Below are 26,623 nucleotides of genomic sequence, written 5' to 3'. Positions count from 1 at the left end.
CCCCTGAGCTCCTGCCAGTGCCTCAGAGGACCGCAAGCCCTTCCTCAGCCCAGGGGGGCGGCTGGGGGTCGGGGTCGGTGTTTTGGGGGAGTCACACACATGGTCGCTGCCCACGGGTGCTCTGTCCTGGAGCTTTGCTCCAGGTCTGGCGCCTGCTGTAAGGCATCCATCCCAGGCCAGCTGCTGTGCAGAGTCCCTCTCCATGCTCATATTTACAAGGGAATGTGATAAATTCAGTATTGATTCCTTCTGTTGCACTGTAAATTTTGCAAAAGATGATTAAATAGTGCAATAGAGTCTGCAAGCGCTGTGGCTCAATATGTTCTGGGCCAGCGTATCGACCCCCTCCATCCGACGGCAGCAAGTTCCACTCCCAGCCGTGCCAGACCAGTAATTAAAATCCTGTGAGACTGGGATTTAGAAACCAATCATACCACAGTGTCGAAGCGTCTAACATCCCACCGTAGTGAGAGCAATAAGCGTATAAGTGCAAGCACATTTATGTCCGTGTCGGAGTGCTTAAGAATAGTTTCCCCATAGGGCAGGGGAGCAAATAGATCCCTCTCTAAGTGTTTCTGGGTACAAAACTCTACCGTGACATGATGTTTGTCATGAATTTAATAGCTCTGCACACATGTGTAGATATCGAGAGACGCTGATTCTTTAGTTTCCCTTCTCATACTGTTACCTTACAAACAAGAGCAAGGCGGATTGTTTTTGCACCCAGGTATCAAGTAGGCATTAACTGACTTACACTCACGTTACAATAAAGTGAGACTGAAAGGAGCAGGTAGGACAACTTGTTTTAAAAGGCATGGCAAAGAATAAAGGTTTTTCTGAGCCCAAAATACAGAGTCCCAATTGCCCGAGCCTTTCCATGCTCTGGTCCTTCCTGTGCCTTGCTGGAGAGGGTTGTGTTGGAAAGCAGGTTGAATTTAACCACCTGCGCCAGTGGAAAGCAGTTTGAGGTAAGACTCAGCTAATATTCACAACGTCTTGAGGGAAGCCGTTCTTCCTTCAGATACATCAAGTTTTGTGCAGGGAGTGCAAGAACTTGCAAACCCGGCTCCCCTGCTTCGCCCTCACGACACCAGGCCTGCGGCTGAGCGGTGCATGCAGGGCTGTGTGTCCGGCACAGGGGACTGGCAGCTACCGCCACGATCCCCTGACCAGCTGCCCTGGTCCACAGAGCTGCCGGAGCGAGGCTGCCGTGCCATACTGTGCCATGCTATGCTATGCCATGCCATGCCAATGCCGTGCCAGGGGTGCACCAGCGGCAGTACCCTTGTTCAAAGAAGCACTACTGGAGGACATGCTTGTCCTCTGGAGCTCTCGGAAGGCAGATCCAAAATATCGTATTTATATCTAACACACACATTAATTCATTTTTTCTCTTTCTGTTGCAATCTTCCCATTTGCCGTGCATGGGAACTGTTTTATACATTCAGAGGGCAGTGCGCTCCTCTGCTGTTCTTTTTCTGGAGGGCAGGTTCTGGCTGGGATTGTACCTGTGCACTGGGCATACCTCTGCAGAGCTCTTTATTTTTCAGAGCTCCACTGGGATCACTGAAAGCAAATTTGGTCATTTTGTTGTATTTTGTAATTTTATGCTGGAGTGAAAAATCTGTGGGCCAGAGTCTACCCATAAAGAAGGACAGCAGCCCTTGTCCCAGCGCTGAGCAGTGTAAAAGAGATCAACTAACTGTGAAGGGCTTGTTCGGAGCTCAAAAGAGCGTTCTGCAGTTCATGCCCCGAAGTGTACCACGCTGCATTGTGTGCTGCTGAGGACACCAAAACACCTCCAGGACACGACGTGTCTGAGTAAATAAGCATTGGGCTGAGTTTCAGGAGATCTGGGGTGCTTCTCAGCCCTGCCAGCGGCTCGCCCTTCTAGGTATTCCTCTCTCTCTTCCCTCCTGCGTCACGCCTGTCGGCAGAGCGGGCTCCCCTAGCCAGGTCACTGGTAAAGGGGGCAGCGGTGTGGGACTCGGCGTGGCTGGGAGCATACCGCATCCTACCGCATGCCACCGCATCCGTGCTCCTTGGAGAGCAGCCAGCAGTGCCGCTTAGGAGGAAAACTCGGGGCAGGACAAATGTCCAGCGCTTTCTTCTTTCTGAACTAATTCCTGCTTTGATTCAGCAGCAAGGTAATGTTTTCTTAGAACTGTTCATGGCAGCTCCAACGCCTCGTGCCCCCTTTCCCAGTGAAGGGTGGCTCAGTGCCTCTCGCTGCTTGGCTGTAGTTCAGATTGCTTTTTCCACATGTGCATTGGTTTACTTTTGTTATCCAAGTTGAGTTTCACTTGCCAGCTCATCACTGGCACTCAAATGGCTTTGGATAAATTAGTGTTGGTAGTCGTCTTTGTCATGTCAGTATTAGCCCTCGCTCCAGTCGCTCGCAGATGGTCTGACCACACAGGCGTCAGCAGAAATCCCTTGGATGCCCTTGGACAACTTTTTTCCCTCATGGACCCTGACCACTTGCTCTCCTTTAAATCCTTTGTTTTCAGTGTTTAAGTCATTATTTATCCACGAGGAGCCTTTTTCTTGTAACAGCTTGCTTCTGAGGTGAGGAACTCCAAGGTTCTCGGGCATCGGAGATGCATCTGCATGGAGCAGGTCCCGACTTCCACCTGAGCAGCGACGGCTCTGCCCCTGCTTGGGGAAGGCAAGGCTTTCTGCCAAAGAAGTTGTGCTGACTTTTCCTCTTACGTGTTTTTTCCATATGCCTGCTACTGTGTCTCCTTGTGTAAGTGTTTTTTACAGATTGACGTCAGGTTTGCTGCCTTCCACTGTTGTGCTGTAGTGGATGTGACGAGCCATGAGTCGTTAGCGCTGGTGGATAATTTGGTGTTTGAGATCCTTCTGAGCTCCTCAGTGAAAAGTCTTGGGGCCTGGTGGTTTGTTAATGCTCCATAATGTTTTAAAACTTTCTGTTGATGCTCCGACCCGAGGAAGTTCCTGCGGCCCGTCCCTGTAAGGGTTTTGGCATGGGAGCCTTCCCGCGGGAGCCGCGGATGCAGAGTGTAGTTAGCCTGTTCCTTGCATCGTCTCGAGCCCTTCTACTTCTCCTTGGCCAACTGTGGAAACTCACCTCCTCAGGCTCACTTCCAACTTCTGATATGGCTAAAAAGAGGTTCTGCTTTTCATTCCCGAAGCAAGAGCTGCTTCTGTATCCTTTTTGACCTGTGTTTTTTGCATTGAACTTGCCAGAGCAAATGCTCCGTTCTGTTTTCCTCACCTGGATGCAGCTTCCAGGCTTTGAAGGATGGGGGGGGTTGCTTTATTCTTAAGATCCTAATTTTTCTCATTATAAAGACTTTTTAATGAATAGCATGGATTTCTTTAGTCTTTAACATCCATGTTTCTGAACATTACCTGCTGTTGAGCTGCTGCTTCATTTCTAGCAAGATTCCTGTGGTTCTCTTTCGGAACAGAGCTCCTTGGCAATGGATTCTTCGTTGAGTTTTGCTTGTAATGAAGTTACGCAGGAGCGTGGGTCCAGCTGCAGCGTGGTGCCTAGGAGCTGGGGTTTTGGAGAGAGTCTTCTGCTCTGTCCTGACTGAATTAAGGCTTGCCTCTTGTCTTGGGAGCTCTCCAACTACTTGCTTCAGGTAGCAGCTCTTAGTCTCGAGTTCTTATCAGTTTATTGGTATCATGCGTTTTACCCTTGCAGTCCCTGCACTTTTATTTAGTGTGTTACGATGTCCTCTCAGAGGTGTGATCCTAGTCCTGGATTTCCCCTACTCAGTCAGGACATTTCATTCTGTACAAATGCTGTGTTTGCTGGCTCGTGCAATCAACCTACTTATCTTCTTTTCGTTTCCAGTCTTTAATACCTAACATCCCTGCTCCCCCAGTGGGACTTCGTCCTTCACTGCAGTAGGGTTTATAGGCTGGCGTTAAGGCATCCTGCTCTTACCGTTCTGCCCGCTGATATCCGTCTCCTCTGACGCCTCCGTTCCAGCTTACACGTCCTAGTTTTGGACTTTGCCGCTGCCGTCTGTCAGAAGCACACAGAGATTTGTTCTCAGCCTGGCTCACGAGGTTTGGGAGCACTGGTTAAGCTGCACCTCCTCAAGGACCCCTCCTTGCTGGTTCTTCCCTGCCCTTGTCAGCATCTGACCTTCATCTCGGGAGCTCCGGCTGTTTCTGGTTTAAAGGATCTCTCCTTTCCATGTAGACTCTCTCTGCTCCAGAAACATCTAGTTCTTATTTAAGTCTGAAGCCTTCCTTTCTGCATCACTTTTCCAGCTGTGCATCGAGGCACCATCTCTCTGTGTGGTCGTGTATGTGTTAAAATTGATTAAACCCCATGCACAGTCATAGTAGTGACTGGGTAAATACAGTGAGAAGAAATCCTCCAGAGATGAACGAGTTGCCAGCTTGGTCGGTTGGGACAAAATGTATTCTTAATGGTGTCAGGTGCAAAGTTCTGGACATTGGGAGAGGAGTACAGAGCGGTATTGGCCCTGGGAAAGTGGAGGCTCCGGAAAGGATGCGGAGCACAGCCGGGGGAGCAGGAGCAGGAGGAAGCCCTGCGAGCTGAGCCACACCAAGACGAGAACAAATTCCTGTTGGAAAGGCTTCCTGCACTTTATGAGTGAGGACGGACCAAGGGAGCACAGGTCCTGTTCCTCAAGAGCTCTGGGAGGGCTGCTGCTGTCCTGGGGCCATGCATTGCCCCACGCTCAAGGTGACGGCACTGAACCTGGTCAGGTACCGCAGTCTTCTGCGCTGCCGGGGCTGTCGTGGTTGTGGTACCCGCTGGCCTGGGCCACCGGGAAACCAGGAGCAGTTCATGCAGGAGGGAGAATGGCATTTCATGGCCGTCTTTGTCTGCATGTGTGCATCTCCGGAGGGAGTTGAGCTTGTGGGTTGCGCTGTCAGGCTAAAAGAAGGTTCTCTCGTGTGGGTTCTCGTTAAAGCGATGCTTCATTCAGTGACAGAAGGGGAGGATTCGAGGAACTATGTACAAGTAAACATTGACAATTTGTGGTATCACCACATTCAGGCACCGCAGCGCGCTTGGAAATCATTTTCCCAATCTTTTTTGCACCCTGGGGTTAGTGTTTATGGTGTCATTGCTTTGTATGGTGTTAACACTTTTAATGAGGATATTACGAATCACTAATGAGTGGTTCTTGTCGTTCGGTGCGTCGTATCTGCAGCTACCTTCTCAGCTAAGAATTACTGCATCTTTGAGCCATATGTTGGCCTTCAGTATGCTGAGCATTTACTCCTGTGGAGACGGATGCTTTCACTGGAGAGACCAAGGGCAGAATTATCCTCGGCATGTCCATACCTTGAGGTGGTTTGAGCTCCTATACTCTCATAGCCAGGGTAATTAGCAAGTGCCACCAAGTAAGAGGGGTGGGGCTGGATGCTAAATCATCTGGAGTATTGTCCTCAAGTGTGCCCACAGCTTCTACTTCCATCCAGTACCTTTGAAAATTTTGCTCTGGGTCTTCCCTTGATGAGGTTTGAGGATGTTCCCAGGGGAGCGTATGCGCACATTAAAATTCAAGCACTCGGGAAGATTCATTCAACGTAGTCACAGGGGCAGGTCCTCGGCAAGAGCTCAAGATCATTGCCCGGCAAGTGGAGCAGCGCCCTGTAATGTCTCTTGTATTTATTGAAGCATCAGGCAGGAAAAGCGTGGTGGGATCACAGGCTGGGCTGGCTGCTTTCGTATTAACGTTGTATGTTAAAAACTGCTTGTGAAATATGTGTCTTATTGATTTAAAAACAGGTTTACGTTACTGGAAAAAGGGGTGATCATGCTAATTCAATCACTGAAGACTCAGGAGGACAGAAGTCTTTTTATATTACTTTAACTAGCCATGTGGAGCAGTAATAATGTCATTCCTTGTCAAAGCTGACAGCTGATGACATTGTGTAGTCCTCAGCAGGTAGTGTGGGCTGCTTCCCCTTGGTGAATCCCAGACTCTGTTGGTGTTTGAACAGGGCCACGGAGAGGTGTAACTGCAGGGGCAAATTGCATTTAGCACACCGGAGCTGTGGCATTCGTCCCTGTGCTCGTCTGCCGCTCAGAGCCTCCCTGCTTCAGGGTGACGGCCGCTCTCTGGGCCCATTTCCAGCATCCTCAGCAGCATACCCGCTGTGGGCTTGGGGGTTCCCAGGCTCTTCTTTCTGGGATTTAGTTTCCTTCATCAGAAAAATTAGTTGGGTTTTTATTTTCCTCCCAGGGGAAACTATGGATTGGGTCCTGCGGAGCCTGCTGCAGGGAGAGGGGTGCTCCCTGAATCCCCTCCAGTGTGCTGGAGCACAGGATGGGCAAGGGGGCTGTGATGGGTCCACGGCGGCGGCTTTGGCAGAAGGGGTGCTCGCTGGGCCTGCTGAAAGAGCTTGGGGTGCTCCTTGGTGCAAGGGCAGGGTGGTCTGGGGTCTGAGCACCGTAAGGGTGGTGAGGCAGTGGCAGAGGTTGCCCAGAGAAGTGTTCAAGGCCAGGTTGGATGGGGCTGTGAGCAGCCTGGTCTGGTGGAAGGTGTCCCTGCCCAGGGCAGGGGGTTGGACAAGGTCCCTTCCAACCCAAATCCTCCTGTGATTCTGTGATCCTGTCTGCCCCTCGTGCTGTGCCCAGGACGGGCCGAGCCCAGCTGGCTACCTGCAGCACCCAGCCCCTGCCTGTACCCATCCTGCCCGAGGGCTGAGTGTGCTCAGACCCTTCCGCTCGGGAGAGGCTCAGCGCTGGGGCTGAGCCTGGGTTTGTGGTGTGGCCAGGGAGCGGCTTTGGTCCCATGGAGGGCTCGGTCCCCGTCAGTGTAGGCTCTGCAGCCCTGCGAGGGCTGGGCTGGGCACTCCTCACCGGGAAGGGTCTGATGAGGACCTGGATGAGCAGAGGGAACTCGGGGAACCCTTGCTGAAATGACTTTGTGATGACGAGACAACTGCTGTAAAGAGAGATTAGCAAGATCAGTCCCTGGCTGACAGCCTTAATTATGAAATTAGCAGCTTTGCTTCTGGGAGACTGTGGGTGGCTTTGTACTGGGGAGAATGGCTCTCAGTGGCTTCTTGACTGAAGCTGTGCTGTCTTCTGCACCGGAGACTCACCCAAGCGCTTGGTTGCCACCTTCATCGTATCGTGTCTTCAGGACACAAACAGAGGAAGACAACAAGATGTCGAACATGTTGGCGTCTTGTCTACCGTACAGGCTACTGCTTCTGTCCGGCCCTTTTGCAGACAGGGCCTTCGGAGTGGCACCAGGACGCAGAGCATCTCCTGTGAGTTCATAGCAGCTGCTGTTGAGCCTCCTGGTCTGCAGGAGAGAGGCTCAGACCCAGGCGCTCAGCTGGAGGTTACCTCTGAGGATGCCGGAGAGCAGCAGTCCCTGCAGGAGCTTTCACAGCATCTGGTTGTGCTTGGAAATGAGGTCCTCACGCTTACTCCTTTCCTTGTCTCTGCCCAGGGCTTTTCCCAGCCTCTGTGTGTCCAGTCTTTGGAGAAACGTAGCTCTCTGGGTGTCCATATGGGTCACTGATGCCACTGTGAGCCCCGTTCTGTCTGACCGAGCTGTGAGACTTGCTCTTGCTTCAGCAGGCACGTGTTTGGCTACATGCCTTGAGCCAGATCTCCGCTCCTCTGCCCCGCCAGGACAGACTGCAGCGGAGGATGGAGAGCAAGCACCGAGCTGCGGCAGGACCACAGGGCTGCCCAGGGAGCATTGCTGGGATGCTGCGCCAAGCCCTGTGCGAGCCCCTGGCATCGCCTGTGAGCCCCTGGCATCCTCCTCTCCCTCCTGCCATCGCCTCCTTCTCTCTGCCATCCCCATCTCCCCCTCTCCGCCATGTCCCCCTCCTCCTGCCATCCCCATCTCCTCCCTGACGGCAGCGGAGGACCCGGGTACCAGCACCCGCTGTGTCGCGAGCTCTATTGACAGTTATCCAGAATCTGAAGGAATTCAAGACAAATTGTTAAGAGGATGGAGTTAATAAAATTTGAAAAATTGAGGCCTGTCACTCTACTAAACTTTTTTCGATACCGCTGACAGAAACATATTTCCCCAATGAGTGACCTTATGCAGCTGCTCCAGCGACGCGACGCTGCGCGGATGCTGGGAGTGAACCAGCGTGCTATTTATCAAATATTATAAGCCGGGGCCTCCTAATATGAGGAGGGAGGTGTGGGAGGAGGCGATGGACTCGCACAGCCCGAGGTGTTGCCCAGGTGTCGATCTCCAGCTACAGACAGCTAGTGGGAGGTGACAAATTGCCTTCTATTAAGTCTCCAAAGGTTGGCGTCCCCTCCGCCGCCGCCCCAGCCAGCTGCCGGGGTGGGAGAGGGCAGGGGAGGCGGTGGGGATGGGGAAGGGGGTCAGGCCGGGGCGCTGACGAACCAGTCGCCACTTTTACCTTCTATTAGCAAGCAGAGTGACACCGTTATTTATTGCGGCGTAATATTTTATTGCTGCCGGTACTCCAGGTTGGAATCGACCAGTTGTAGGAGTCGGGTTCTATCAATTATTGCAGCAATTAGTCAAGTCGTCAAAGCCATTAACAGGGGGATTAGGCCAATATTGGATAGCCATTATTGATAGATCCAGGGGAAGGGAAAGCCAAACAAACCCTCAACCTTCATCTGAAATGAGAGCAGGCCTAGCCTCGAGGATGTCATCATTTGGAGAAGCCGGAGAAGTTGCCCCCCTCCTCGCTGCCCAGAGGAGCGCGGACCCGGGGTGGGTTTCGGCAGCGGGGGGGGCCGTGGGAGCACTGTCTCTTTAAAAGATATTGAGTGGCCGGCCTCAGCAGTATATAATCTCACCTGTCTCGATCATATTCTTTATTTGCAACGACAAGGCTTGCAATAGAAATTACTCTGTGTCGAATGTTTATGGAGCACATTTTTCATTCTGTAAGCAAATATAGATCCCTGATGCCAATGCTTAGAAATGGCTAATCTCCCCGGCTCCCGCTCGCAGAGTCCTCGCCCTTCTTTCCTATATTATGATTGCTGCTGGCTTTTATTGAGCACTCCTGGTGCTCTGCGCTCTCCTGCGCCGTAGAAACAGAACCTGCAGCTTGGTTTGCTTGTGCCACAGTACCCGCTTCGCTCCCGTGTTTCCAGCGGGATGGAAGACGTTTGCCGAGCCCCTTGCAGAGCAGGATGCTGTAGCAGTGCCCAGGACTCCCGTTTTTCGCAGTCGTGCATGGGCCCTTCCCAGCAGCTCATCACCGCCGTCCCCTCTGTTTTACAGGCGAATGAGCCAGACTTACTGAGCAGAGCTTCCTCACCAGGCTGCTTCTCAAGGTTCAATAAACGCTTCAACTTTGAAACGGGCAGGATGGTCAGCTCAAGCACCGGCTTGCGGGGGTTGGGGCCGATTTGAAGGGTCGTTCTCATAACCCTTGGTGTCTGGTTGGCAACAGCAAGTTGTCGTGGAGTCACAGAGCGTATGAACATTAGTGCCAAGTCCCTGTGCCTTAGAGATGTCGCCCAAGATGCTGAGAGCCAGAGATTAATCCTGAGACCTTGCCTGCATCACTGGCTACTCCCCAGTACCCTTCTCTCCTGATCTCAGGCTGCCCTGCCAGAATTCCCTCTTCGTACTTCCCATCACTGCGACTGGGACCAGTTTGACTGCACGTGTTCTTCTGCAATCCAGCGTGTCTGGGACGGGGACAGAGGACAGGGAGCTCTCTGTGCAAGTTTGTTTCTGTGAGGGTGCCCATCTGACCCCCTCCAGTTTGCTCTTTGGGGTTTGTTGACTTTTTTTAAAAACTAAATTCTCAAGAAGGGTGTGATTTTCCCCCAGCAGCCGCTCCTGTGCTTAGGGTGGCAGCTGTTTCGCAGACTACAGCCAGCTCCAGCTCCAGCTTGGAGTAACAGAGAGGACGGGCAGCGTGTCCAATTGAAGCCGCAGTGGTCCCATGTGGCTCCCACAAGCCGGGGAGCGGGTGCTTTTGTGAAGCTGTATTTTCTTCTGGTGACCATGTGCTCTCATCCCCCACAGCAGCTCTTCCCTGCCAAGCCAATTGTTAGCAGTGACAATTCCTTTTCTTCTTCCCTGGACACCCGCGCGTGTAACCGCTGGTTGTACATTGTCCCTTTCTGATCCAGATACCCTTTGGAGCAAAGGTTAGGAGGGGACACAGACTAGGACGGGAGGCACAAGATGTGCTTCCTGCTCATTCTGCCCCAAAACTGAACTCTGATCCCTGATCTTATTAATTTCTTCCTGCCATCAGGTGCCAACCCCCTGCAGAAGAACGAAATGGGACATACACCCCTGGATTATGCCCGTGAAGGGGAGGTCATGAACCTTCTGAAAGCGTCGGAGACGAAGGTGAGCCTGAGATTCAGGTGACTTTGTGTTTCCTTTCCCACCACAAAAACACTTTCAGAGAAGACCTGGTGCAAGCAATGGAGGAACACCTTAGCACACCTACACCTCCATGCTTTTTCAAAAGACATCCATATAAACTAGTGACGTGATGCATAAGGAAAAAAAAAAAAAAAAACACTTCTGGAGTATTTTAGCTGTGTCCATGGCTGTGTGCCCTCCTCTTCCATGTTAACGTTTCTTCCTCGGCAGTGACCTGCGCAGGACTGGTAATGCTGTTCTGTAACCCCTTGGCAAAAATACAGTAAAATCAGGGGGTTGGTTTTACTGTATTTTCTGAAATTCCTGGTAAAAGAACCAGGTCTGAGAATTCAGAGTCGAGTTGTGGGCCTGGGATCCACGCATTCACGCGCACCAGCCCTGGGCACACAACACCCGTTTCTGCTGTCTGGTTGTGAAATGCCCACCTCGCCCCATCGGCCTCACTCTCCTTGAGCGGGCTGGAGCACACCATGTCCCGTTTGTGAGTCGCTGTTATGAGGTTTTTTACAGAGGGAAAAGAACCACATTTGCTGTAGTGGTTCCAATAAAAACCCTAGGAATAAGTGGATTTACCGAGTAGCAGGTTATTAGACAATGAGGGATCTGCAGCCTGATGTCAAGGATTTAAAATTCCTGGGTAGGAGGCCTTATTCAAGTAGGAGCAACTAATTATCAGTCAGTAGGAGAGGCTGTCACCGCTGTGATGAGCAATGCCTCTTCAGCATCATCTCTCCAAGAATCTCAGGCCAGGCAGGGCAGTTCACCCGCTGCCCGGTGCCACCAGATTGCAAAAGCGGGAATGAGGCAGGAGGAGGCCAGGTTTGCTCATGGTTGCAGACTTGTCCTGACACTGTGCGCCTCAGAGTTTGGAATTTGCACTCGCGTGCTGGAAAACCTGAGGTTAAGAACTTGCCCACGAGTGGAAGGTGAAGGTAGTTAGAACTGTGTCATTTACTGCCCTTAGCAGATATTACCATGAATTAAACCTGCCGGGTGGTCAAAACTGCTGTACTGTCTGTGCTCACCTAGGAAAATCCTTGCTCGTGCAGGAGTTCAAAATCCCATTCCGGAATGCTAAACCTCTGTCCTAAGCAGGGAGACAGTGATCTTTCCTCCTGGGCTCTCCACGCTCCTTCACAGCGGAGGAAACCCTGACCGTGGCACTCCTCTGCAGAGCTGACGGCTTCTTGCGTTCGCCAGAAGCACTGCTTGGTCGCTTGTACTGTTCTCCAAGCAAGTTTTAAGGAAGGAAAGTTGAAAATAAAATACTTGAAATCTTTGTGAGAAGAAGGTGAGGGGGAATTATCTGCCGGGTAAATGGTCTCTGGAGTCCAGCACTGGCAAGGAAACCTGCCCCTAACAGTTGGAAAAGCTGCGTTGGTTTTTGTGCTTAACTAATGGATGGAGGAGAGAAAGGAAATATATCTAGAGAGATGTTCCTGATGAAAATGGCTGTACTTGTATATAAAACATAAGACAGTCAAGCCAGCTCGTGATGAATATGCAGCTGGGGGGGATATGGTGCTCCCGGGGTTGCATCCACCCCAGTATCTGCATTCCACCGAGAGTCTTTGAGAATTTATTGCTCATTTTAATCACTGCTAGAGAATGAATTGGCAGAACTATTACTGGATGAGCACATCCCATAGATTTTATTTACATATCCTTGTGACAGAATAACAAGGAGTTTTCATATGTATTTTTAATTTATTTTGATTTCCTTTATTCTTTAAAAAAAAAAAAAGAATTCTGCTTGTGCTTTCCCTGTGCTAGACCACACTCGCCTGGTGTTTAGGACCCTTGAGCTAGTTCCCATTGCTAAGGAGTCTGGTGAAGCTCAAATAAGCTGTCGTATCTAGGGCTAAAAGGAAGGGAGCAGCCCTTGAAATGAGTGTCCTCCATACGTAACTGGCAGACAAGCAGCCCGAGGACTGATCTCAGCTCTTACAAGTCTTTCTTTGCCCTTCAGCTCCTTTCCCCTGGGGTACTGCGCCCAGTCAGATCCGTCTGGTGGTCTCTCCTGGCTCCATCAGTGGCTGCCAAAGGATTTTAAGGAGTGTTTCAGTCAGGACAAGCACGCCGTTGCCCTTTCCTCCGGCTCCCTCCTGGCAAGCAGCGGTGTGAGGACCTCCTGAACTGGAACACGGGTCCGCCTCATCATGCTGAATCGCCTGTGATGGACCCTTTAAAGAAAACAAACATCCAGCTGTGGCTCAAGCGTAGCCTGCTTTTTCCATCCGGAACATCCTTGGGTTGTTGGTTTAAGCATATTTTATGAGAGAAATGTCTCTCTTGGTTGTTTGCAAAGTGTCTGTTTGTTGAGCCGCACACAACCCTGTGTGTAGAGTCAGGGGCAGAGCAGCCTGGCAGTGAAAGCCGATTTTGTGCTTTCTCTAAACCCACAAGAATTACCTCAGGACGGCGTTTGCCCTTCCCGCAGAACCACTCTGCAGCTCTCCAAAGGCTGTCGTAGCTTAGTTCATGTCCCTGACGTTCTGCAGCTGACCAGAAGTTTATCATCCTGCTTTGCTTTAATCTTTTAAATTCCTTTTCCTGTAAAGCGAAAGACACTGTCCCCTCCACATCTGCAGGTTTTATGCGAAGGTTTGGTTCTGCTGGTGCAGTGCTTTTGATCCTCTTCCCTCTGAATATTTTCCCGTAAATGCAGTCATGCTTGGGAGGGATGCCATGCTGGATAATGAATAACGAAAGGTGATGAACACGATTGCCGTGCCCATCTCGGTGACAGGCGGCCAGCTGTTATTATCTCAAGGTGAGGACTGCCAAAGCACGGGTGGAGTGAATCTCTTATTAAAAATTAACATCTCTCATGCTTCTGGCATCGCATCAGGAGAATCTCTTAGCCCAGGTGAGCGCAGGAGTTTGGTTGCCTTCAACAGGAGGGCAGAGTACCGCTCCTTGCATTTCTTTCAGGGCACGTAACACGGCCGTAATCTGCTTACGTGCCAGTGATGTGCTGTAAAAGTTCCTTCAGGAGTAAAGAAGGTCAGTTGTCCGGGGTGGGGACAGGGTCCCCGCTGCCACCATTTCACACCGCAAGACAGGAAAAGGCGTTCCTTTCTCCAACTGCTGGTTTCCTCAACACCAACGCTGAGGACTGAAGTCCAACGCATTCTTTGTGGCTGCCTCCTCGGCAGAAATGTCCGGCGGGAGCAAGACCCAGCTCAGATGTGCTGCTCCAGCTGCCCCCGGCACCAAGACAGCAGAGAGGAGGTGGGAGAAGCTGGATGCGTACCTATGCAGGAGGATGGAGGGGGCAATGGAAGAGAAGGGAGCGAAAGCTTGTGTCTCGTGTAAAATCCAAGATTAGTGTGGCTTTTTATTGCAGGTTGTATCCCAGACTGATCCAAAATATGTTTTTCTGGGTGGATTTTTCTCGTTCCAATGTCCCCACTCGGTGTGGGTTGTGACGGCTGCTCGGGATGCGCCGGGCCGGCAGTGTGACCTGACTGCCAGATGCCTGGTGGCCCTGCGGCTCTGCCGAGGAGGTGGCACATGGGAGGGCAGGTCTCTCCGGGACAGAGGGGGACAGCTTGGAAAAAGCACCGTAACTAGTGCAGTCTTTTCATCATGAAAGGGACTTTCTTCCTACCCAGGGACTTTTACAATATTGGTTTTCCAAGGAGGGAGGGAGAGGGCGTTGTGGAAGAGAGGCATCCCCTCCTGCTCTTCGTGCATGTCCTCCCCTCTCCGTGTGTGAATCGCTTGGTATCCTGACAACACAGATCATGTCCTCTGTGCCTTAAGAAAGGCAGAAGAGGAGGGAGGAAGAAAAGATTTGTCAAGATATATAGAGAGACACAGATAGATGGCAAGAGCAGTGCTTGCAGCCCCGTGGTGCCTGGGGGAGATCACCGCAGACACGCCGGTGTTTATCCAACAGTGTTGTTCCGCTGGGATCCGCAGGGAAGTTATTGCTCCATATGAGGCATCAGGGCTGATGGCATCTCTCCGTTACACACGAGACTGATAGCACCAGCCAAAATTGGATTGTTTGCTATTTATTTTTTTTTAACTTCTGTCAGAGTCGCTACTAGCGCAGGAAACACTGGCAGCCTGGCTGGGGGGGGGGTTTTATCCACTCCAGCTCTGGCAGCAGGATCCTGCCGCAGCTTCTGCGACCGCTTGCTGGTTTGGCTAGAGGTGTTTCCCCTTCAGGAAGGTGGGTTCAGTGGTGGGGCCAGGTATGTGTGTTAAGTTACCGACTCTGCAAACCCCGTGGGCTCTTTGTGTTCTGTCCTTAGCTAAGCCTGGCTTTGTGGGGCAGGTGTTTCCAGAGCAGTGGTTTCACTGGTGAGAGAGTCAGCCTCAGCTTGTGATGGGGAAAGGTGCTCCGCAGAAAGTTTTGCAGCATTTTCTAAAGATGAGCAGGGGCTGGATTTGTCCTCTTTCCTCTAGAAGTTCACTGCACCATAAGACCTCCTCCCTCTTTGGGGTTCTGCCTGTATTGCGTCCCTGAGCATCTCGGAGAGGTGCTTGTGTCAGATGTCTCTGTCAACTGCTCTGTGTGCTGTCTCAGCCTTCAGCTCCAGAAGATGATGTGGGTGGAAGCAATGCCTAAGTCACTGGCTCTCGAAGGCCCTGCTTCCCTGGGAGCTGGAAGTGGAAGAAAGCAAATGTCCGAGTACAGAGCTTTTTCCAGTGCCGTCCTGCGTGCTGCTGTGGGTTTGTCTGCGACGCGATGGTGTCTGACTTGCCCAACCTACACAGCAGGACACAGGGATGTTGTTGGAGGCCTTGAGTAGGAGATATGTGGAGGGTGGGAAAACAAATGTGGGTAGAATAGTCAAGGCTTTGTTTTTCAAAATAGGCAAGCTCCTAACGGATTAAGAGCTCATTCGGAAATCTGAGCAGTGTCAGTGTTCCCTCTGTGTCACCCTTACAGAAGCAGTGCGATGTCTGGTTTTCCCGTCAGCTACCCACTTCTCTCCATTCCCGTGCACTCCAGACCATTCCCCGACAGATCCAGAAATTTCCTCTTGCTTGGGCTGGTGCTTCCAGACCGAGCTGCATCTGCTCCAGCTGCTTCCCAGTGCCAGGGAGCAGTGCTCTGTCTGTCTGGGTGTCAGAGGGATACCCGTGCAGGGCTGCGCAGTCCGGCGGGGGGGAAGCTCTATGTACCTACCCCGTGCTCATGTTATTGCTCCGAAAAGCCTCCGATTCCAACGTTTTCTTCCCTTCCACAGTTCCAGGAGGAGCAGCGCAGGAGGGAGGTGGAAGAACGCCGGAGGTTTCCGCTGGAGCAACGGCTAAAAGAGCACATCATCGGTCAGGAGAGCGCAATAGCGACGGTGGGAGCAGGTAGGACCCCTTGCACACCACCTGCTCTGCCCTCCCACATCCTCTGCTCCACAGGGAAAGTGAACTATTCCCTCAAACCCTGATCTGGGGCTGCCTCCGAACAGGTCAGCGAGGTTATGGGGGGACTGGTGGTGAGGTCCAGCAGGTATTTCTTGGCTGTGAGAGAGAACAGTTGCTCTTCATCACAAGAGAGGCTGTTTCAGGCGCAGCAGCAGAGAGGAGCATCGAATGCTTCCTTCCCAGGCACTGGAGCGAGGTGCCTACAAGCCCTTTCATTCGGGATGATTTCTCCCCAGATTAAGTGTAGCGGCTCGCAGGTCAAAGCTGGTCACTGAGATGCTCGCCGCGTACCTTTGAGCAGGCAGGCAGCTCTCAGCTAAACACAGTGGCTGAACGTGATGATACTTGAACACGGAGCTGTCTTTTTACAAGATTGTTTGTTTTAAGAATATCCCTTGTTAGTAATTCACAAGCGGTTTTGTACAACTTTATGTACAGAAACCCCTTACGCACAGGCTGCTTTGGGGAATTTTTCTGTATCCCTTACAGATTTGGGGCTTCATTCCACATAAAATACAAGCACATACTTCAGCCATCCTTGCCTGGCCACGCGTGCTACGTCAGATCAAGGGCCAGTGTCCTGGCACTGGTACCAAAGCACGGGGAGCTTTAGCAAGTTATACAAGAGCAAGCAATACAGAGCGGTATTTCCCCACTCTACTCTCTCAATGTCCCTGATGTCGATTTGCAAGCCAGGAGTACCCTGAACCAGAAGTTACATCTTTGTGTGCAGCAGCCCTCCAGAGATTTTTCTTCCATGATTTTGTCCAAGTTTCCCTTGGATCCCCTGTAAACGTCCAGCCTCTGCAGCATCCTTTGGCAGGGAGTTGCGTAGCTGGTGAAGAAATGCACCCTTTTATTAATTTTAAATCTGCCTCCTGATAGTTCTGCCTGGTGCCCTCTAGTTCTTGTGTCAAACAAAGCATTTGCTGCTGAGGAAACAGTTGCTCAGCCAAAGCAGCTGCAGTTTATGGCATAAAGCTCCTCTTGCCTCCTGTCAGCCTGGTTTCGCTCGGAGTTCAGGGCCTGGGCCGGTGGTCAGTGGGGGTTACAATCCCGAGCTCTCCGAGTGCGTTTGGAGGTGGTTAGTCACAAGATACCCGGGCTTTGGGGAGGAGGGGATGGATGATAGCTAGTGGGAGGGTTATTTGCCTCCTGAGCTCTTTCCATCCCCACCTTTCTGGAGGTATTGTCAGTAAATACTGAAGAAAACCTGAAAGCAAACCCTTTTGTCAGCAGCACGTCCCTGTGATGTTCCCTGCTGCATCCGTGAGCCCTGACAGATGAGGGGACACCATCTTCTCTTGCTGGGTCCGCTCCTGAGAGAGGAATGCTGCATGAGGTGCCTCCTTACGAGACTGCGCTTTGAGGCACGTTGCCCTTACGAGGAGTCTGCTTCTGTTGTTTTCTGTCTGAAGGGCCACGTTAGTTGTCTGGACTATAGATTTGGTAAAACACGTGGTGGCTTCTGTCTGGGAGTCATTGCAAATAGCAGGAGCCTGGAGTGTTTCCTTCGCCGGCGTTTCCTTGCCTGCCTCTGCTGAAAGCCCTTGGCCCTCATTCCCAAACTAGGGTGGTGGTGCCTTTCTCATCAGGTGTTTCTCCCGCATTTCAAATTCTGCATTTTCACAGTTTAAAAAAAAATTAAATAAACGCAGGGAATAAATGAGGAGTCTGGCCTCTTGTGGCTGTGCTGGAACCGTACAAGTACGCAGCGAGGTCTGGAGGAAAAGGTAATGGTTTGTGTCAGACCAGTGGATGGAGTTGGGGGGAAAACCAGAACAGCTTTTAGGCACGCGGGCCCAAACAGAGACCACAAATTTCAGATGAGCACAGACAGTTGCTGCGAGCATAACTTCGTTATGTTAATCAGTTAGGCACTTTGAGACGAAAGGGTGTTGGGCATCTGTGGAGCAGAGGGGGATGATGTCCGACTGTCTCGGTTAGCCTAGTAAATGCTATTATCTCTCGCTGCAAACCTTGCTTTGCGTATGCCACGACGGCTGCCGAAGGGAAAAGAAAAACAGGGTCCCGGTGGTTTGTGCGAAGTGGTCTTCCTTAGCGTCACGGGCTTGGGGCAGCCTCTCAGGACTCAGGACCCATTTATTTCATGCCGGACGCTAAAAGACTGGAAGGAAATCAAGGCTCCAGCAAGCTGGGCTGGGTTCGGTTTGCCAGTCCAAAGCCTGAAAGCCTCTGGATCCTGTTAATAATTCCTTGATCCGTCCGCGCGTCCCAGTTTAGTGCCTGAGAATGGGACAGCGAGGTAAGACTGGGCTGAGGTCAGGGCAGAGCTGCGAGCAACGTGCTGTCATAAATACAAAACCCGTAGCGGTGTGGTTAACAAAGACGAGTCCTGTGTGCTCTGGAAGCCCTGGACGGAGCCAGCTCTCCCCCTGCGAACACAACAGACACCCTCTGTGTTTGGAGAGTGGCTGTGCCTGGGGGCAGCGGTCCCGGCTAATTGGGAAGCTGTGATTAATGGGTAGTGCCTGTTTCTGACACAGGTGGTGTTTCTGCACATTAAAGTGGCTGCCTTTATGGAGGTTTCTCTTATTGAATTATAGGGAATGCGCTTGATACCCCCGCAGCCTCGGGATATCAGACCAAAAGGTAGCAGGAGAGTCTCTGTCCCCTCCTCCCTCTCTTCCCTTCTGCCCCTTTTTTGTTGTTTTCTTGCAGGAGGGGTGAATTTAGAGACGTGACTTTTTCTTTCAAGCACTTCCTATCTATTTTTGTTATTTATTTTATTCCCAGCTGGTTTTGCTGCCACTTTGTGGACTCCACGTGCCTCCTGTTCTGCACTCGCCGATGCGGTTTGTTGGCTAGGAGACTTGCCGCACACCACGTCTTGAGATTTACCGAGCCTAGCTGATATGTTTAATTTATAACTGCTGCCTTAATTGAATAATCTGATTTAATCTGTCACTCCATGCACGATCCAAACAGTCTCCAGAGGGGCTCAGCCAAGAATACAAAGGGAACGTGGGCTCTGGGGTTTGCTGCGCAGGTCCGGGGTGGTGGGGATGCACGGGGGCTGCAACCGCCGGGATGCTTGTACGGAGCTTGCCGCAGTCGCAGCACCAACAGCTTGGCATCTCTACCGCAGAGGGAAGAAACCCTTCTCTGTCGTTTCCACGGGATATATCCGAGCCCTGCTGCTCTCTTTTCTGCTACACGAAGCAGGACAGACGATGGCAGGACTGTGAGAAGGTGGATGATGATTAAACCGATGATAACAGGGCATCTCCGAGGGTGCAGGATTCCTGCCAGTGCTCTGACTGGGGACAGCGATGGTGGGAGGCAGCTCGGCCGTGGCTGAGCGATGCTCTCCCTCGGCAGGTGTTGATGTTTGTTTCTTTTTAACAAAATCCACATTAAATATGCCATCTCCTAACGTGTTGGAAAGAAACAGGCAGGTTGTTCCTGTGGTCCCAGGAGCTAATGGCAGTCTGGATGCCACAACCGGTTCATGCAACCGAACAGCTACAAGGCGCAGGGTTGTGCTTCCAGGGCACTTTCAGAAATGATTGTGCTCTCCGTCTGGTTAGGTCTCCTTTGCCTTTTCATGTGAAGATGCAGGGGCACTGGGGTGAAGCAGTGCACGCTTCGTAGGGATCAGCAGAAAGCATCTCCTGTCTGAGGTTATAAACCAAAGGAGGGTATTTTTCGAAAGCAGTTTTGTTTTGTTTTGTTTCATGATCTCATATCCTAAACATTATGGCAGAGAAAGAAGGCCTCTTTGATATAGGTACATCGCGTTTGCCAGGCAGTGGTCACTTAGAGGTGGGGGGTTCAAAACCACCACTTCCCAGTGCTGATTTTCTAAACCTTTTGGATTGAAGTATTCTGGTGCAACTCTTCCTGAAGTTGAATAAGGAGGGAGGAAGGAAAAGTGTTTTGAGTAAAGGGTAGTGCAGAAAATCTATTCTTTAATGATAAAATTACAAACTTTGAACATGCTGAGCAGCTATAAAGTTGACATCAGTTGGCATTTCAAAGCTGAAGGAAAATGAGTGAGCAGGAATATCATCCTGCCCTGATCTGAAGGAAATTGGTTTTATTTTGGACAAGATAGGATCCTTTACAAGTCCTGTGTTTCCGTGTGCGTAGCACTTGTTGTACCGAGGCAGGTTGCCTGCGAGTCGGGTCAGACTTTGCAAGGAAGGAGCTTGGGTCCAGTGTGAGGTTCATCTTCAAAGCTGAAGGAAAATGAGTGAGCAGGAATATCATCCTGCCCTGATCTGAAGGAAATTGGTTTTATTTTGGACAAGATAGGATCCTTTACAAGTCCTGTGTTTCCGTGTGCGTAGCACTTGTTGTACCGAGGCAGGTTGCCTGCGAGTCGGGTCAGACTTTGCAAGGAAGGAGCTTGGGTCCAGTGTGAGGTTCATCTTCTCCCACATCCCAGAGCCACCGGCGGTGGGGCTGGACGAGCGGTTCTTCGGGGATGCGCAGACCCTGGTCTGTGGATGCAGAGCCTGGGCAGAGGGGAGCGATCCCACGGTGGGTATGGACCTGGAGACATCACCCCCTGGTACCCTGAGCCCGGGCGGTCTGAGAAGCACCGCTGAATGAATTGATTTGATAAATGGACATTTATTACACTCACAAATTGGCTGAAACCAATTTCGGTCACATCAACCCCTGATAACTGCTAGGGTATTGATTTGTGTAAAGTAATACAGTGAATTTATCAGTTCAATAGCAAGCTGAAGGGCCTCTCAGAGACACAGCGCTACAGTTACGCCGTTACAGATGTACAAAATAAAGTGAGAGCACTGCAGCGACGCTGGAAATGGCTCCAAAGAAGAAGGCCCAGGCGTCATCATCAGCCACTTTGCTTGGACATTGGGTCTGAATGTCTTAATGAAATTTCAGCAAAGCAGTGTGACCTACCTCCTTTTATTTATTTATTTATTTCTGCCACCCCTAAAGTTACAGGAGGAGGAAGGGGACAGCTTTCCAAGAGGCACAGCATGGATTTCTTGCGTGGCTATCAACGAGGAGCGATCGACCTGGCCGGCAGCTGCTTTGTGGGCACGAACCCCAAGGAGAGGAGTGCTCCTGCAGGCTTTCCTAGCTGAGGTGCTCATCCTTCAGACTGGCGCTGGTGTCCTGCTCCGTCCTAGGGTGGCAGCTTCGTTCCTCTTGCTGAAGCTGCACTTGGAATGGCCAACCGAGGAGAGTCTCCTACGGCCCTGGCTGTGAGACCTGGGGGTGCGGTGGCCCCTCTCTGGTGACATCCAGAATTTTTCAGGTTTTCCGAACCTCGAGAGCACTCAGGCTAGGCTGTGTGCTAGGACATCTCATCATTTTAAGGCTGCTTGTAGAAAAGGTTTTACACTTCATCACTCTGCTGATCTAACTAACCCACTAGCTAATGATGATCAACACCTTCCAGCCAGGATCTCACACTGAATCACAAGCAGTAACTTTATGGTAGTTTTTTATGGAGTGCTTTATATCCCTGGAGTTGCTATGAGTGATACCAGACCCATAAAGTCTGGTATCCTGCTTCAGAGGGGAGTGAAAAAAGACCGCACTTAACCTCGCTGCCTTCGGACCATTGAACATACTGACCCCTGCAAGTGGTCACTCCGTGCCCTGAAGCAAAAGTTTATTACCTTTATTATCTTAGCTGAGATAGCTGCAGAAATTGTCGGCGGTCATGTTATTCCCCATCAATTTTTATAAAATATATCCACCCCGGGTGTTTGACCTCACGTTTGCTGCGATAAAGGGCAGGGAAGGAGCACGTGCGGCACTGGGGAGGGCACGCGGTGGGATGCACTCAGAGGTGCGCAGGGGCTGGGACGGCTGTGGCATGTCAAGGGCACCGCCATTCCCTCCTCTTCCTCCTCCTGCGGTGGCTGTTTTGTGGGGGTGGCATGGCCCGTGAGGGGCTGGAGGGCAGGGCTGGGTGCTTGTCGGGCTTTGCCCGTGATTTCTGAGAGAGCAGAGCTGCAATCGCCAGCTGCAGCCCGAGCTGGTCCGTGGGCTGAGCAGAGACACCCGGGCAGGGTGAGAGGGAGCCGGACGCAGGCCAGTCCTGCAGCCTGGCTCTGCGCCCGACCTAATTAAGCCTTGACAGGAGTCAGGACTTATTAGCCTGGCTAAGGGTCTGAGTAATGCATCTCGATTGCATCCAGGCATAAAATGGCAACTCCTTGTGGCGCTGGGGCTTGAGTTCCCACTAAATTCACGATCCCTGCACTCAGTCCCATTTCTCTGGGTGGATGTGCCCTGGACTTCAAGGTTAAATTGGGTTTTTTTGGCTGTTTAGGCTGACCCGCTGTATAGCGCAGCGATGCAAACCTGCGCCTTCAGCCTGAGCTCCCACCACCTTCCAGGAAGATCTCCCGTCTTTTCCTGCCGTCTCCGTCCACAGGGATTAGGGATTCAGTCACACTCTTTGTAAGTCGCTGCAATGGTTAATCACCCTCATTATTAAAAACTGTTCTGCCTTATTTCTAGTTTGAATGCGTCTAGCTCCGGCCCCTGGAGCATGTTAATTTTGTCTGCTAGATGAGCGAGTTCTGTGCTATCTTGTGGAGATACTTAATGACTGTGGTCAAGTCAATCCACAAACCTCTCATCGTTAACCTCAGTAGATTGATTTTTTTCTTGCAGTTTTCAGACTCACTTGAGGCTTTGCATGTGTTTTCCTGATCCTGACCGGATCTATCGGCTTCCCTGGGTCTCCCCAGACACAGATGTAGGCTCAGAGGGGCTCAGCTGCGTGCAGGTCTGCTCAGCAACGGGAGCAAGAGCTTCGTGGCAAATTCACGTGAGACTCCTCAGTGCAGCTGTAGGATCCAGCTGCTGGAAGATTTCACTTCAGCTGCTGCTATTTAACATCTTCCCACCGTGTCTCTGGCTCGCAGAGGCAGCATTTCACTGTCAGTCTGTCGGCTACGAAATTCAGCTTCTTTTTACGTGCAGAATGGAAATATTTGTTAAATATGTTTACATGCAAATCTTTTTACATGCAAAATAGGAATATTTATTAAATATTTCCCATGTCGTATTACTCTCCCTGTTCCTACAGGAAGACCTCTTCACCTGCCACGGCTAGGATGCCTTTTCCTAGGGATCTTTTGTTTTCCCATACCCCATCAAGCAGAGAGTTTTATGAAGTGGTTTTCTTTTAGAGGTTGAATTTCAGAATTCCCTGATTTTAGAGGTTACTATGATGCGCTCCTGCCAGCTCTGGGAAGAAACAAATCCACAGCTCCCCATGGTGCCGGCCGGTGCCTCATTCCGGGGAGACAGGGGCAGCTGCCAGCCCAGGGCTGAGGGACAAGGACAGAGCTCGGTCCCAGGCTGCCTTTTGGAGATAGCAGTCAGAAAGAGAGGAGATGCGGTTTGGGGGATGGCAGTCACAGAGAAAGATGCGGTTTTATTCCGGTGTTTGCTGTGGACGCCACTGAAAGGCAGCGAATGCAGAGCTTTGCCACTTGTGCAGCAACGTTTAAAAGGCTTTATTTTAAAAGCGTGATTGAGCTGCGGGTCTCTGAGTGATTTCCCTCTGTTCTTTATTCTACCTCTGATGCTGCTGTTTTCCTCTGCTACCTTAAAAATAACGTAGGTTATCATTCTTGGGCATCTTGCCCCTTTCGTACCCTGTTTCCATCAAACATAACATGCCGCACCTTGGGTCTCGCCGCGCCGTTCGAAAAGCACGCTCGCAGGTACCTTGTTCGGCGCAGCCTCCCCGTCTGTAACAGCGCACAGTTTTGGTTTATGTCACTTCTTACGAAATACCACAAAATGCTTTACAACGTGCATCAATCCGTATGGCAAGAATAACTCTTTTTAAGAGCTGTAATACAGGCCGTGTTTAAATAATGCAGTTAAATTGGGAAGACTGAGATGTGGGTGTCTCCCTCCCTCTGAGCGCGGAGCTGGCCATTCGGTATATTGCAGTGCCTCTGTGGTTAGCTCCCAGGGCGCAAACCGTGCCCTGGTGAGCTCTGTGCTCTGCTCTGGAGCCTTGCACTGCATCGTTTCACTACAGCCAGCTGCCAAATCGCGTCCAAGCCGTGGTCCGGAACGTTCTGTGTCCTCTGGTCCCTTCCTGGCTCCAGCTCGGTCTGAGTCCGTCCCCAGCGCTCGGTGGGAAGCAGCACACGGAGATGTGCCCAGAGGGCTGGCGGAGCAGAGCAAGCTTGGGTAATTTTGGTTTCTTGGGACTAGGGAACAGAATCGGCAGTTGGGGCATGGGGATAACGGCACTGCTGTCCCCCACGAGCAGTTCTTTGGGTCTCAGCAGGGAAGAGCTGTGCCCTTGGGCAGCGCCTGCTCCCCCGTCATTGCTGGAGCCTGTTTAAGACAAGCTGGGAGACAAATCCCAGTCATGCTTTCCTTACATGTCCCCGTGTCCCACTGGCATGCGTCCTTATGAACATCCTGAAATAAGAGCTTGGTTCATCCCTTACAAGGTCTGGGTGAGATCTGAAGCCCCTGCAGATCACAATTCAGAACAAAACCCACAAAATTCCTCCTCCTCGCCCTGTCCCCTTTAGCCACTGCTGAAGTGAAGCGGATTAGTCACCCTGCCCACTTGCACCCATATTTCACGTTTACTGATGGGCACTTCAAAACATTTCAGGGTGCAAACACCCTGGGAGTCTGTTTTCCATGGGCTGTGCTCAGCACAGGCTTTGCTCCAAGGTTCCTGGCATTTGCTTGGACTCCAGGGGAGGCTGGGCAGGTACTTGGGAGTGAGACCTGTGGAGGATCCACGCCACAGCGGGCACAGGAGATCCCCAGAGGCGAAGATAGCCGGGAGTCAGCACAATATAGGGAGAAAAATCCCACTGATGGGACTTGCTTGTCCCTGAACCTCCTCCTGTGGCTGCTGCTTTGGACACTGCTTCGGGGAGCATCGCCGCACCAAGCTGGTGCCCGCAGCGGAGGGACAAAACAGCTGGTCCATCTCCTGGTGCCAGCCAACCACCAGATATCGAGTCCAGTCCAACCAAGGAGGTATCCACTATTAAAATGCTAAGAATTATTTACTTAGCCAAAAGGCCAGGCAACGCTGGACCCTTGGTCTGAAGCAAGGCGGTCACTTTTGTGTTCTGTGAGCCAGATCCAGCCCGTGGGTGACTACATTTGATCCTCTTGGCCTCAAAAGCCATTCCTTATCTTCCAGAGAAGCCTAGTGCAGTGGTGTTACTGGTTTGGTGAGCATGCTGGCAGGGTCTGAGGCTGTTCGGAGGGGCTGAGGGGCTGAGTCGCCCCTTGGGTGGCTGTGGGCATCCGTGAGGGGTAGGAGGCATCAGCAGCTCTGCAAGGCAGATTGGCATCTGTCCCGAAGAAGGGAGGTGCTGTTAGGACTGGGAGTTTGGGAGGTAACGGGGTGTTTCCGTTTCCAAATCTTCCTTGCCTTTTGTAAAATTTTCCATTGGTGCCTTAACCAGGATGCCCTTGGATATCGCAGTCCAGAGAGGCACAGCGATAACGAGCTGTCCTTCCCCAGCCCTTCTAGACTTGCACCAGTCCAGAGCTTTCGTGCCCTTCAGTCACCTCCCTCTTTCCATTCCCACGCGAGAAATAATGCATAAACCTCTTAAAACCTGCTTTTTTGCAGCAAGGTTGCACTTGCGAGCTGGCAACACAGCATGTCTCTCACATCCAGCCCCTGTCGCTCCATCCCTCCATCCATCCGTCCATCCATCCATCCCTGTCCCCCCTCCCTGCCGTCTCCCTGGCAACGCTGAGTGCACATCCTGGAAAACTTTATCCGAAATCTGCTCTGGGCAGCTTTCCAAATCCATGCTAACCTGATTAGGTGTCTCTGGGGCCTTGGCTGGCTAATCAAATTAGATAGCACTAATGGTAGCGAGGACTTTGAGTGGGTAGAGAGCAGTAAAACATAGCGTATACTTAGTGATAATTATACTTGCTTTTGTGTCATTGATTTATATGCCTTTCCCTTCCCCCCCCCGCCTTTTTGTTTTCGTTGTCTTTAAATGCAGCTATTCGGAGGAAGGAAAACGGCTGGTACGATGAGGAGCACCCGCTGGTCTTTCTTTTCTTGGGATCATCCGGAATAGGTAATGTTTGGGTCGTGGTGAGAGGGACGGAGAGCCCCGTGGAGAGGCTGGGCTGGGAGCAGGGGCTGCGGCAGGGCTGCTCCTCGGGCTCAGCGCCGGCCCGCAGCACTTTTCGCAGGCTCTGTGTAAAATACCAGTTAAAGGTGCTGTCTTCCTTCCAACCGGTCCCCCAGTCCATCGTCCTGCAGGGCAACTGCTGCCAGGCGCCGGCACACCCAGCCACCTCGCGCTGAATTATCCTGGGGGACCATCTCTCTGCCCTCCAAGCCTCGAGACAGGGCAATTTTCACAATAAAACTGTTATTTTAACAGCCCGGTGCTTTCCAGTAGGAATGCCTCCGTCGGGGGGTAATAGTAGAAATTTGCTGCTTGCAAACCAAATCTCTGCTCATCTTGCTCCTGTGGGCAAGGATTGCTTTGTAATGACAGGATTTTATTGACACCGATAATAGTTGTCCTCAAGCACAATAAAATGCAACGTGACAGCTGATCAGTTCATAAAATGGTGTCACAAAATGACTTTTAGTCAGAGAGGGGAAAAAGAAAAAAAAAAGCCTTTTTAAAGTAACCAAACTGTGACATTTGAAACAACCGCGGTGGTGCCCCTGCAGCCCCTGACTCGGCCGTCCTTGGGACGATGCCGGGGCTGGAGGGGGTCAGGCAACGGGAGGGACGCAGGGATTGCTGCCTGGCCGGGCCTCTGCCTCCGAGCAGCGACGGGCCAAGTATTAACTCTAAATGAGATGGCTGCTGGGCCGGCCTTCGGCCTCAGAGCAGCGGCGGGCCGAGTATTAACTCTAAATGAGTTGCTATGAAGCCATATAAAAGCAGTAA

At 51.5% G+C, this 26,623-nt stretch overlaps 1 protein-coding gene across 1 annotated transcript in view; it reads left to right on the top strand.

Annotated features, from left to right (window-relative positions):
* The window catches only part of CLPB (ClpB caseinolytic peptidase B homolog (E. coli)), a gene marked incomplete at both ends in the record, with an annotated part of 68,697 nt that overhangs the window by 26,828 nt on the left and 15,246 nt on the right, over positions 1-26,623 (top strand). Inside the window, 3 exons of the mRNA XM_009696424.1 lie at positions 10,207-10,304; positions 15,551-15,665; positions 25,712-25,789. Of these exons, the coding sequence (XP_009694726.1) occupies positions 10,207-10,304; positions 15,551-15,665; positions 25,712-25,789 (291 nt within the window). The remainder of the gene's footprint in view (positions 1-10,206; positions 10,305-15,550; positions 15,666-25,711; positions 25,790-26,623) is intronic.

Source organism: Cariama cristata, unplaced genomic scaffold (genome assembly GCF_000690535.1).
Source record: "Cariama cristata isolate BGI_N322 unplaced genomic scaffold, ASM69053v1 scaffold8543, whole genome shotgun sequence".
NCBI lineage: Eukaryota > Metazoa > Chordata > Aves > Cariamiformes > Cariamidae > Cariama > Cariama cristata.
This window is presented reverse-complemented; position numbering and strand designations above follow the sequence as displayed.